The sequence below is a fragment of the Lagenorhynchus albirostris genome, chromosome 9, assembly GCF_949774975.1.
Source record: "Lagenorhynchus albirostris chromosome 9, mLagAlb1.1, whole genome shotgun sequence".
Taxonomy (NCBI): domain Eukaryota; kingdom Metazoa; phylum Chordata; class Mammalia; order Artiodactyla; family Delphinidae; genus Lagenorhynchus; species Lagenorhynchus albirostris.
The window spans coordinates 37,813,011-37,825,845 of record NC_083103.1 but is presented as its reverse complement, the minus strand read 5'-3'; the positions used below and the strand labels follow the sequence as shown (position 1 = coordinate 37,825,845).

The window sequence follows — 12,835 nt, the reverse complement described above, 5'->3', positions numbered from 1 at the left end:
GGAAGCTGTTGGTGCACAGGGCTAGCTATGAGAAGAAGGAGGGCTCTGAGAGCCAGATTTAAGTCCCTGTTCTGCCATGTAGTATATAACCTTAAGCTCATGACAGCTTTCTCTTTGAACCTCCATAGAATAAGGGCAGCAACATCTGCTCTACCCACCACTCAGGGATCAGAGCCAGTAATGGAATATTTCTTCTCCCGTTTCCAGGCAGTTACCAGATTGTGCTGGATGCACCCACTACAGAGTAAAGCAAACTAGCCCCTCCATGGAGGCCTCCCTGCAGTAATCTCAACACGCAGGCAGACAATTTGTCTTTCAATCTAAGCAGGAAGATTTAAGCCACCCAACAGGCGCTCTCACACGGTTTCAGCACACTTCTGCTGATCATTTACTTTGTACCGAGCCTGGCCCTAATTATACAAAGATAAATAAGACAGTGTGGGCCTTCAAAAGACTCTAGGTTTGATTTAGAGACGGACATGTTAATAAGTACTGTATTATTAATAAACACGGTATTCCAGCATTGGGCAGCAACTTTGTCTTTTTGTTGTGAATTCTTGGCACACTGTACGGTGCTGCCCACAGTAGGATGCAGTAAACATTTACTGAATAAATAAATAAAACTAACATAAAACATGACGACAAAGGGTACACACACTTCAATGAAAGAATTGCTCTTCTCCACCTGGAAGCTTCCATCTTCCCATATCCCCTTTTCTCTTTACTCCTGTCCTGAAAGAAAAGGATCCTTCCTTCTTGTCAGAACTAACCCCTTCACGGTGATTTCCCTCCTCTCCCTCATCTCCTTGGAGGCCTTGCTCCAGCCATCCTGCCTCCCTCTTGCATCTGTCCTCAGAAGCTTTCTCTCTCTTTCTTTCCCTCTCTCTAATCCTTGCTTTCAGCCTTCTGACCCACCTCAGGTTCCCCGAGCTTACAAAACTAACTTGAACCAAGCTCTCCTTTCGAGTTCCTGAGCTCGTCCCCATCCTCCTTTGACCACTGAATCTCTTGATTCTGTTGTTTGCACCTGCAGCCTGTATTTCTCCTCACCCTTTCATTCACCCCATGTCCTTCGAAGCTTCTCTCAGAAGCATCACCACCCCTCCCCAACACCAAGGCCAGTGGTCTTGTCTCAGTCTCCAAGCTCCCTGACCTCCCTGCTGAAATCCCCTTGGCTTCTGCGACACTGCAGCTCCTGGCTTGCTTTCTCCCTCTCTTGTCAATACTCAGTCTCTATCTGGCTGCTCTTCCTCTGCTTTCCTCTCAATGCAAGTTCTTGCCAAGATTGCCTTGTTACTTCACATTAGCTCCCTTGAGAACTAATTTAATGTCAAAGCTTCCAACTCAGGAAGGCTTTCCAGTCACCACCTCCACCGCAACCGCCCTGAGCCCAACCCTGCAGAGTCCAACAGAACCATAGGGACTAAAAGTGCAAGAAAGAAAAGGTCCCCAAGGATAGGGGAAGGGATGGGATCAACATGGTTTCAATGTCAGACTCTCTCACAGCCTCTGTCACATTCTGCTTGTCCTGCAATGAACTTATCTTAGTTCTGCTACCAGCTCACAAGCTCCTAAGACAGGATCCGTCACACTCTTCTCTGCTCCCCACATTCGGCGGATGTCGTGCTCGGACAGACGGGCACACATAAGCATTTTCCAGATAAAAGAAGAAAAAGTGAAGATGAATAGGCGTGAAAGCACTTGGTAAATTGGAAAGCACTAAAGGACTAGAAGCCTCACCATCAACAGACTTCGTAAGAAACTTCCGGGTTGTTCGGGCACATTGCAGCGTCGGTGCCTGTCCTCTGGCTCTGCATGACATTTGATGCCCAAATGCCCGAGAACATGGAAATGCCTATTCTGGAACTGGCCTGGGATTGAGAGGCACAGACTACAGCGACAGAGAGAGAGAAGAGGAGCTGTAAAGGGTCTCACCCTCTGAGACCACCTCCTTCTCATGTGCTCAGTCAGTAAACATCCACTAAGCACCTATGAGGTGCCGGGAGCTATTCCAGACACTGGGAACACAGCTTTGAACAAGATGACGAGGTCCCATGCCCTCCTGGATATTATATTTCAGTGAGAAGATATGATAAATACAAATAAAAGAAAACAGCAGGTAGTAAATAAATGCTTCTGTATCAGATGCTTTACCATCTCTTTCAAACAAAACAGCCCTGGCTGGTGGCTCTTTCTCTCTCCTGAGTGTTCACACGGACAAATCCAGTCCCCTGCTTTGAGGTTTGTTTTGTGGTTTTCTCCCCGTTAGGTCAGCAGCTACAGCACAGATGTGCTAGCTTCTCTAATCGCCAGCAAAACCGTGTTTGGATGAACACTGCCACCCCATTTGAGGAGGCCTCTGAAACCACTACACCTGGAAGGTTTGGGCAGCCTGGCCGCCATGGTCTCAGAGACCTACTGCCCCTCTGAGAAGAGTGATGATGCTGCGGATACTTACCAGAGAGCTACTTGGGGAGGCTTTTTCAGGTTGTGTTCATCTGTCAGAGCCCTCCGGACTCAGCTGATCGCTGGTGGTAGATTTTTGTGTTATTTAGGGCACTGAAGTCCCACAGTCTTGACACAAACTTAAAATTAGAAATGCATTAAATATAGGAAAGGAGGAAGGTCATTCAGGAAAGGCAGCCTTCTGAGGGAGCTGCAGGACAAAGACACCCTGGAAACTTCCAGGTTCATTAATGTGTTTTACACAGCATTCCAGTGGTATTTCTCCTTCAGAAATAACACTGTGGAAAGCGTAGGGGACTGGCTCAAACCTCAGCTAACACAGCGGAGTGAGTGACTCTGCAAACTAAAAATAGCTTCTTTCCCACTCATTCTGACAGATTTCACTTAGACCCTGTGCACAGGCTGATTCTCCAACAAACAGTTTTAGTCCTGCAGCAAAATGAGGGCTGGTGGCATTTGGGCTTGACAATTACCCAATCCCTGGTTCGACTCTAGTTTATTTCCACGTTTCCTGCTGTTGCTCCAATGGCTGCGTGTATGCACACACGTGCACGTGTGCACTGAGCTCCCTGCCTGGGATTTGGTGCTCCTCAACCAAACTTGGGCAGAATTCAAACCAGGAACATGACTCAGGACCATGGCTGCAGACTGAGCCCAGAGCAAGGTTCTCAGAAACACCGGGAAGGCTCTTTGTCTCAGGTCTTCTCCTAATTCCCAGCTAGCCTCTCTGGGCCTCAGTTTCCTCAATTATAAAATAAGGGTAATCATTCCTATTCTGGCCTATTTCACAGCATCACCCTGGGATCAAAAGAGATAACGTATGCAAGAGTTATTTTCCTTTAGACATACTCCTATCAGAAGGATGGATGGCAGTGATGGGGTAGGTGAAACAGGCAGCCAGACTACAAAACTAGGCTGGACCACTGGAAGGGACAGGCATCCCGACTGTACCAGGAGCTAAAAGCAGATCCAGATTCACAGCCTTAGCTCGTGTTGTCCCCTCTGCCTGGAATGTCCTTCTCCCTTTGCTAAACTCCTACTCATTTTTAAGAACCTAGTCCAAACACTTCTTTTTGTTAGTGTCTTCAGAATAAATTATTCCACCTTCACTGCTCCCTTAGCCTTTCATACACACCTCTAACAGCACTTTTCACTCTACAGGGTAAGGAATTTATTTACATACGTGGAAGTTCTTTGAGGGCAAAGATTATTCTTTATCTTTGTATCCACTTCCCCACCCACCACCACTGTGTGGTCAAAGCAAGTGTATGGTAAGTGTCATCCAATGTTCACTGGGTTGACAAGGAATGGACAAGAACCCAAAGCCAAGAAGGGGGTAAACCCAGGAGACACGCACACAGGTGGGACAGCCGGCACAGAGCCAGTGGAGGGGGTGGCGGGAGGAGAATCCAGGAAGGTAGAGTCACCAAGGTCTGCCTGTTCCCGGCAATAAGGTCACAGCCACAGGGACGGGAGTCAAAGCCAAACTGCAAGTCCTGGGAGGGCCAGGTGGGAGCATCATACTAAGTCCCAGTGACCTAAGATGGAACAGGAAGCCCTGGGGACAAGGAACAAGGGCAGAGAACAGAGCCAAGGCGAAGAGGCAGAGCAAGGCTCAAGCGGTACTGAAGTCTGGAACTTCTAGATTAGTTAACATTCCCAGGTCTGCCAAAGTTGAGCCAGCAGCTTGGGGTTGAGTGATCTTGGCTATGACACCAAGGGACTCTAGAGGCAGGAGTCATTACAAATGTAAGTAGTGATCGTTTCCATAAAATAAGAATCAGAGATGGAAGGGACTCTTAGATCTATGAGAAACTTTATAGGAATCGCCTGGTCTAACAACCTCAAGCTACGTATCGGGGAACTAAGGGTAAGGAGGAAAGGGGCTTGCCCAAGTTCACCCAGTCAGGGCAGAACCATGGCTAGAACCCAGGCCTTCTGACCCCCAATCCAGACCTTGTCCCCCAGAGGCTGTTGACCTCCTGATGGTCCCACTAACACACCAGATACCCTGCTATAGCTGCTTCAGAATCTTAGGGGAGCCCCACTGTACCCACTAAGTGAGTACAGGCACTTCTTCCTGTGAAGTGCAGGCTTCCACCTTTGAGTGGACTTCGGAGCCAATGTTCCACAGGAAATGGCCAGGGAGCACCCCACCAGGAGCTTGGAAAGCAAAAAGCTGCTGGTGTGTATGTTTGCTGTCAGAGAGCAAACGAACAGTGCATTCACACGCACCCTGCCCTGACATGCGCATGGGGGTAATCCCAACCACGGTGCTCTCCCTGGAATTTTCCAAGAGGGGCTAGAGAGGGCCAGTACCTAAGGCAAAGCTGACAGTGCACAAAACATACAATCTTCAGTCTTTAGCACTGTAAGAACATTGAACAAAGGCCCGTCTGGTTTAAAATCTCAGTCTTTCTCAGGCTAGAGATGAGACATGGCTCAGAAGAAAAGAACTGAGACTCTCAGGGAATCAGAGACCCTGAGTCCCGGAACTTTCGTGCAGGTGAGGGTACATATGCACCGTTACTTCATCCATACAGAAAGTATGTGAGCTTCAAGTTCCTCAAGCCCAAGCCCCAGCCCCACTGTTTACCTACTATGTGATCCAAGGCCAGTGACTTACCCATTAGTCTCCTTATTCTCCTTATTCTTAAAGCAGTGATTATAACACCTGTGCCCAAGTTTATTGTGAAAAGGAAAGAATATATGTAAAGCATTTAGCATGCTGCCTGGACCATAATAACCACCAGGTAACATGGTGTTTATTTTCTTTCTTTTGTTCATGGGAAGGGCTGGTCATACCACAGTCCAGCTCTGTCTACCTGTGCTTTCCCCTCCCACTTGGCTGTCTCTCTGGACCCTTCTGGGCAGACATCCTACCCGAGGCCTCAGCCCAGACAGCTCACTCCTCCCGCTGCTTATCCCTGGATATAGAAGAAGGTAACTGGCCAGCTATGGGACACTCAGGTCCTTGAAGGTCAGGTTACCAGTTTAGTCCAAGGCTGTTCCTGTCTCCCCAGGTGTCTGTGCACCTCCCTGGCCAAGTTCCTGCCAGGGTATCACACAGTTTAGCACAGCTCTTGTCTTTTCCAAGGTGAACGCACCCCTAGCAGCTTATAGCTCTGGCCCTCCAGCAAATAGATGCCTGACAGGCCAGACCGGGACATGAACAGCAGAGAGAATTCCCAGACCCAATCTACCAGCAGGAGACAGCCTGGGGTCTGAACCTGCAGTGAGACCAGTGAGAACACACATGAGCACCAGCTCCCCAGAGACCAGAGCACAGATGGAGGGGAGCACGAAAATGAAGCTGCCATAGGGCTCGGGGCTCAAGCCGACTCCTCACATTGTCCTGCCAAGAAGCTAAATAATTTAAGTCACATCAGTGTGAGGCTCTTTGGCTATATGCTTACACTGGCCATGTCTGTTACAGCGCTGCACAGCGTGTCCACCACACAGCATTCAAAGGTTCCAAAGGGAAGAAGAGAAAGGACCCAAGAGTTACTGAGTGCCTGGAGAGTGCCAAGAACTTGGCATGTAATCCTCATCGATGACCTTCTGTGGTAGGTATTATTACCCTCATCTTACCAATAAAACCAGAGACTCAGAAAAACCCATGAAGCCTCTATGCCTCTGCTGTGCTACCTGACCACAAAGTCTTAAGTGTTCTGGGAAAGAAAAGGAAAGATAAGAGTCTAAAGCACCATGTATCAAGCTCTCAGCACCTTCCCTCACTAAGCAGACGGTACTAGCTTAAGTACTGCATTCCCTCTTTCACTGGAGTCAACTTCTTTCCAACAGAATCTAGAGAAATACAGCAAAAGCCATGAAGATGCTCATGGCCTTTGCCCCTGCAATTTCATTCCCAAGATTTTGCCTTAAAGAAACAGTTCAACAGGGTATTCACTGCAGAGTTCACTATAGTGACCAAAAAAAAGGGAAATGATCTAAATGTCCAACATTCACAGAATGACTTGGAAAATCCCAGAATCTTCAAATCATATATTATACAGCCATTTTAAATGAGCTTTAAAGACCAAGACAAAACAAAGCAAAGCATTTGTGATAAAATAAATTACCACTGAATAGAAAACATTATAAATGCCACCACTATAACTTTGCAAAGTATGTACATGTGTATACGCAGAAAAGGAACATAGTTGTGTTAGGGTGGTAAGATTATGGGTGGTTTTATTACTAGTATTACCATGTCTAAATTGTCCTTGTGGTGTTGTTCAGTGCCTTTACAATTAAAGAAAAAGAGACAGACAGACTGACAGACTCAACCCAGCACCAAGGAAAGGCCCAGGAGGACCAGGGCTGGGATGTAAGGCAGAAATTGAGAACCGTCCTACATACCCGGAAGGAGGAGGCCAGGCAGGCCCCAGGGGAAGGGAAGCCCTCTAGGTATGGAGAGGGTTGTAATTAGTCTGATGCTAATTACAGAAGTCTCACTAGTTTATTAATTTTTTTTTTTTGCGGTACGCGGGCCTTTCACTGTTGTAGCCTCTCCCATTGCGGAGCACAGGCTCCAGACGTGCAGGCCCAGCGGCCATGGCTCACGGGCCCAGCCGCTCCGCGGCATGTGGGATCTTCCCGGACCAGGGCATGAACCCGTGTTCCCTGCATCGGCAGGCGGACTCTCAACCACTGCGCCACCAGGGAAGCTCTAATTTTTTTTTGACAGACGGAATGAAGACTGAATTCCTTCGTTAAGCCAACTTGGGTTCAGAGACACATTTCCTGAGTGGTCATCCCCATTCTTCTCAAAAACCTAGCCCTTTCTTTTTCTTTTTTTTTTTAAGGACAGCAGTAAAGTAAAATTTAGTAACAGAAACACATACCCTGGAGAAATTAAGACTCCTGCCTTAAATACAGAAATTCAAGACATTTCAGGGAACTAAAGGGGCTTGAATAAACAACTGAACTACCATGTTTTCTACACTGGGAAGTATAAACGGAAGAGCAAAATACTCAGCTTAGTATTAACGGCCCCTCTGATCAGGTTCGAACCTTCTGATATTACTTCATATTCAGCCCCACAGACACACCGTGCTCCAGCCAGACAGAACTACCAGTGCTCCCCAAACACTTTCTTCCCTTTCCCACTCCCGTGACTTTGCTCCGGCTGCTGTGCCCACTGGAAAGTCCTCCTCTCTCTCACAGTGCCTGCTCAAGTCTCCCCATCCTCCAAGGCACAGCTCAAAGCCGTGTCCTCCACAAAGCCGAACCCAGTCCTGTACCCTGAACTCATCTCTCACTCTCTGAAGTGGATCCAGAGCCCCTGGAACCTTTGAAGGAGTCACACACGGTCTGCCCTGCGGCACAGGTATCCAGGTAACTGCCTTTTCTACCATATTAAACCCGAGCAACTTGAAGCAAGGACCCCTTCAGGCTTCTGCCTGGAACCCACCATAAGGCCTAAACTGTAAGCACACAGGTAGGCTCTCAGTGAATGCTCCCCTGAAAGATAAGGAAAAGAAATGCATCACCTCTGCGGAAAGAGGTCACTTCCTACCTCAGTTGCTCCCGTTAAGCAATGCAGAGAGGAAGGTGTGCTCTTTGATGGCCTGGAGCAGCGGATGGATGGATCCTGCTTCTTTGGTTTCCAGCCTTCATGAGACTCCAATGTCCTCCCCAGTTGACCGTAGTCTGCTCGGCCCCAGGTAAACACCTTGCCAGTTTCTAAAAAAAGAAAAAAAAATTATTTGAATTAAGGCTATATTCCACAGCTGTGCTCTCATGGGTAAGCGAAGAATTACAAGAGAAAGTATGATCATTAATTTTGGTACCAACTACTATGTAGCAGGAGCCTTCCGATCTTCCTGTAAAGAAAGTGTGCATATTCACGTGTTTATAGATGTGGGAACTGAAGTTCAGAGAGGTGAGATGTATGACTTAACCAAGATCAAACAAGGGCTGAGTGCCAAAGTTGGATTCCAACAGAGGCTACTTCTACGGCTTGGGTTCCTGCATTTTAGCAGATATGGACATGGCCACAGAGAACACCTCAAGGGCATTGTATGGCCTATGCACCCTCTCCCCTCCCCCACACCCTCCTTGTACTTTGCAGGGACAGAGGAGGTCTGTTCTCAGGCTCCCCTCCCTCTCACCCAATCCAGAGCCCTCTGTGAGCCACCTTGAGGTTCCCCAGGCTCCGGACTTGCCCCAGGCCACAGTCTCTCAGGGCCTTACTCTGAGCTCAATTAATGGCCAGTTTCATGTGTTTTTCCCTCCATGTAACATCGAGGACCTTTCAGAGTCTATGCTCTTACCCACAGGAGCAATTCTAATAGTCCCAAGGTGAGTGCCTATGTGTGCTAGAGGGAAGGGAGTGAGAGAAGGAAAAAAAAAGACAAAATCATTTACAGCCAGAAAAGCATTCAGTCCCCCAGATGCACCATCTGGGAAGCTGGCCAGTGCTAAAGACGAATGAAGAAAATGAAGTTTGAAAAAAAGAAATGGCCTTTTTTCTCCCAGATAAGAGAGAATTCACCAAACTTATTCAGCTGTACCAAGTGCCACATTTGTTATTTCAACAGAAATGCAAAATCTGATGAGGCATAGATTATTAACAGATTCTCTGCAATAAATATGCATAACCATGTGCACTGTATAAATTCTTTATACATGTTTATTTTAACAAAGGGAAACTTTGCTTAAGAGACAAAACACCAAGTAATGCATATTAAATTCTAGACAAATCTACTACATACTCTGTGTTTAGTATCAAAGCTTCATCTGGTCCCACATTCAACATATGGTTTATAGTGTCAGTTAAAAAACAACCAGAGACTCACAGGGGAAATGTCAGAATTTTGAAGGGGTACAGGGCTCTGCAGGGATACAGTTCTCAGGATCAATCTGCTCACGGACACCAAAATAGACACCAAGAAGTTCTTCCAGGCTTCCTCGAAGAGGGAACAAAGTCTGTGCAACCCATGGGGTACCATATATATTACAAGAACAGGGAGAGGGTCCATTCAGATGTGTTATTTCATGGCCTCACAAGTGCTATTCCTTTTGCCATGGATGCCCTTTCTTTACATCATTCATTTGATAAACTATGGCTCAAACTTCAGAGTCCAGCTCATGGACCACCAGTTTTGCAAAACCTTTCTTGACTTCTTAATTCTCCACAGAACGGGTGAAACCCTCCCTCCTCTGATCTACCTTTACTACTGTACTCATCAACTACTAGGATCCCACTTAACAGGTGGGAAAATTAAGGTTCAAAGGAGTGACCAGCCCAGGGTCACACAGTTAAGCCACACTCCTTCTACTAGCTCATGGTACCACTCTGTATTGGTTAATCACACTGGCCCAAATCACTGCATAAACACACTTGCTTCACTTCTGTAGGATTAGCCCCCAAAAAAGCTCATGTGCCCAGGACCCACAAAGCATCCCAAGCTGGCAAACTGTCCCTCTGCTTGAGCTGGCTGGGATTTACAACCAGACTGCCTTAGCAGAGAGATTCCCAAGAAGCCAGAGGATGAGACTGTTACTTCTTAAAGGATCCTAGCATTCCTCTGCTGAGAAGAACTGGCAAGTTGCTAACTGCAAGACTACAGAAAGAATTATGTTATCACAAACCCCACCGTGAATCCTTTCTTATCAAGTAAAACATCTTAGAACCTCCTCTGCTATTGATTATTGATGTCCGAGACAGGCAAGACTGCCAGAATATGGTGCTACCATGATTACATTTCCAATAACAATTCAACCATTCCACTTATGTAGCACTTTTCACCTTCAAAGCACTTTACAAAGATGAACTAATTAATCTTCATGCTCCCTGGGGAGGCCACAGACATTTTATTACAGACAACCAGGCTGACTGGATGGCCAGTCTTTGGGTTCCGACCTAAGTTTGTGCAGTCAGGTAGGTACACTCCCTGAAGCTGTCTGTCTGCTTCTCCCCAAAATATACTCTGCATCAGAAGGCTCACAGGGACAGAGGAGGCTCTTTTCTTTTTCCTTTAAACAGACATTTATTGACCACCTCCCAGGAGCTCAGCACATTAACAGACAATATCTCAATTAATCCTCATAAAAATTCTGTGAAGTATAGATTATTAAGCTTATTTTACAGAGGAGATTTGAGAGGTTAAGTGACTTGATCAAGTCCAGAAAAACCCAGCCAGTGGTAAAAGCAAATTATAAATCCTCTGTCTTCTGATTCCAAGACCAATGGCAGATCCAATGATTGTACAGCTGCTGTCACAAACTGATGAAACCTGGCTGATGAAACAGCCATTCTGACAGTGTTTGAGGAGGGGGGGAAACTCAGATTAAATGGATATGTTCTGTGTACCATCCAGCTTTCCTCACTAGAATGGCCTCCTTCCCAAGAGACCATGCAGACCTCAGAACTATAAGCAGTGAAATAAAGGCATTAAACACAAGGATTATGATTTTTAGGTCACCTGGAGCAAAAGAAAACAATGAATCCACATACAAAAGATGTTCATTAATGCACTGTAGATAAATGTCTGCCTCGAGCTGAAGCAAGCTGGCAAATCCAAGGACATTCAGATCCCAAATGTATGACAAATGAATCTACCTTAGATTAAATAATAATTTTATATATTACTGTGCCAAAAAATAGATACATTAATGCCATCCAACGAGTATAGGTATGTGTCTCCAGATAAATGGGAGAAATGACAAACAGCTCAAAATAAAGTCAGCAAGTAAAATATAATTTAAAGGCACACGCATGCGAAAATTAACCGAATAACTAGGGAGCCAAGAAATATACATGGCCAAGGGTCCCAACGCAATGGAGAAAACAACGGGGCCAGATGAGTGGTATTGACAAAGACTGTCTAGGGAGCTTGGAGGGAGCATTCCAAGCTGGAATTGCCCCGGCAGGCTTGATGGAACAAGTGGCGTTAAGGTGAACTTCTGGAAAGGAAAAGAAAATGGGAAGATCAGGGAGAACGTTCCAGGAGTGGGGAGAGGGGATAAGCAACGACAGAAATCCAAAGGCACAAGGTGGGGCAGGTGGAGAGAGGGAGGGTCACGAGGCAGGGCGGCGGAGGTGAGTCGGGGCTGCCAGGCTGGGGCCACCTCAGGGCAACGCCAGGCTCACGGTCTGGACCTCACCTTCCAGACTCATTTGCTTGCACTCCCTTATCAGCAAAATATTTTTAACATACCTCTAATACATGTATATTCATTTATTTATTAAAGTATACACTTACATTATACACATATGGGAATTATAAAGGTACCTTTATTCAAAACTATATAGTGAAAACACACTCCAAAAGTAGAAAATTTAAAACAATGAGATAAAAACATAAAAGAAGTCAGAATTTTCTCTTCCCACACCCTGGCAATTCATCTTGCATGCTCACTTTAGGAACTACTGCTACATAGACCATGGGGAGACTGCAGACTTTTGGGCAGGGGTGGGGCCTGATGAAATGAGTGTTTGGGGGATGGTACACTTGGCAAAGGATTGCAGGGGGCCAGTAATAATACTACTCACACCTACCACTTCCCTCCCCAGCACTACTATGTGCCTAAGCATTCTGTTGTAGGAACTCTCTATATACTGTTCTAAGCTTTCTCTATGCAGTATTCTGTTTACCCCTCCCAACAACCCCGTGAGACAGGTATTCTTACCAGCCCCATCTTACTGACAGGGAGAAGGTTCTAGGAGTGGGAGAGGGGACAAGCAAAGTCACAGGAGTAAGTGAAAAGGGAAGGAAGGCAGGAAGCCACTACAGTGTCACAAGCCTAAGAGGCATCAGCTAAAGCCAAGGTTGAAGTTGTTGCAGGGGGGTAAGAATTTGCAAGGCTTGGCACCCCATTTGACGTAAGAGAAAGGGAATGGGAGGAGATACACAGCACTCTGAGATTTCTGGATTTCAAGGTTAGTGGGAAGGTGGGGGTGTGCCATTAAAATATAAAAAGGCGCAGAGGGTGCTAGATCAGGGGTTCCATTGACAGGAGTCATGCGTTACCAAATGATTTAAATCGCTTGGGGCCCTGTGCAAACATCTTATCAAACAGTCAAATACAAATAAAGGGGGAGTGAATGAGGAGAAAGAAAATGAGGTGCAAAGCCCTGGGTGCTCTGGGATCAGAGAAGACACAAAAGTGGGGGTGGATGGGGAATGGTCGGGGAGCCAGCTTCCGTCACCAGCCAGAGGGCTGCCCAGGATGCTGGTAGGGGCAGGTGCTGCAGCCACAGCAACGGGCACAGTGAGAAGCTGCTTCTGCAGTATCTGGGTCCTCAGGGGAAGAGGTATTTCTATGCTGTTCTGGGAAAAGGGGTCCTGAAGGTGATAAGAAGATAGATCACAGTGTGATATAAGGAACATCCATATTTTCCTAACATAATCTGTCCCAG

The 12,835-nt window shown here is 46.6% G+C and overlaps 1 protein-coding gene across 9 annotated transcripts in view; it reads right to left on the bottom strand.

Annotated features, from left to right (window-relative positions):
- The window catches only part of SERGEF (secretion regulating guanine nucleotide exchange factor), a 238,076-nt gene that overhangs the window by 182,360 nt on the left and 42,881 nt on the right, over positions 1 to 12,835 (bottom strand). For all 9 annotated transcript variants that reach the window (XM_060159573.1, XM_060159571.1, XM_060159567.1 and 6 more), the window contains exon 9: positions 7,988 to 8,154. In XM_060159573.1, the coding sequence (XP_060015556.1) occupies positions 7,988 to 8,154 (167 nt within the window). The remainder of the gene's footprint in view (positions 1 to 7,987; positions 8,155 to 12,835) is intronic.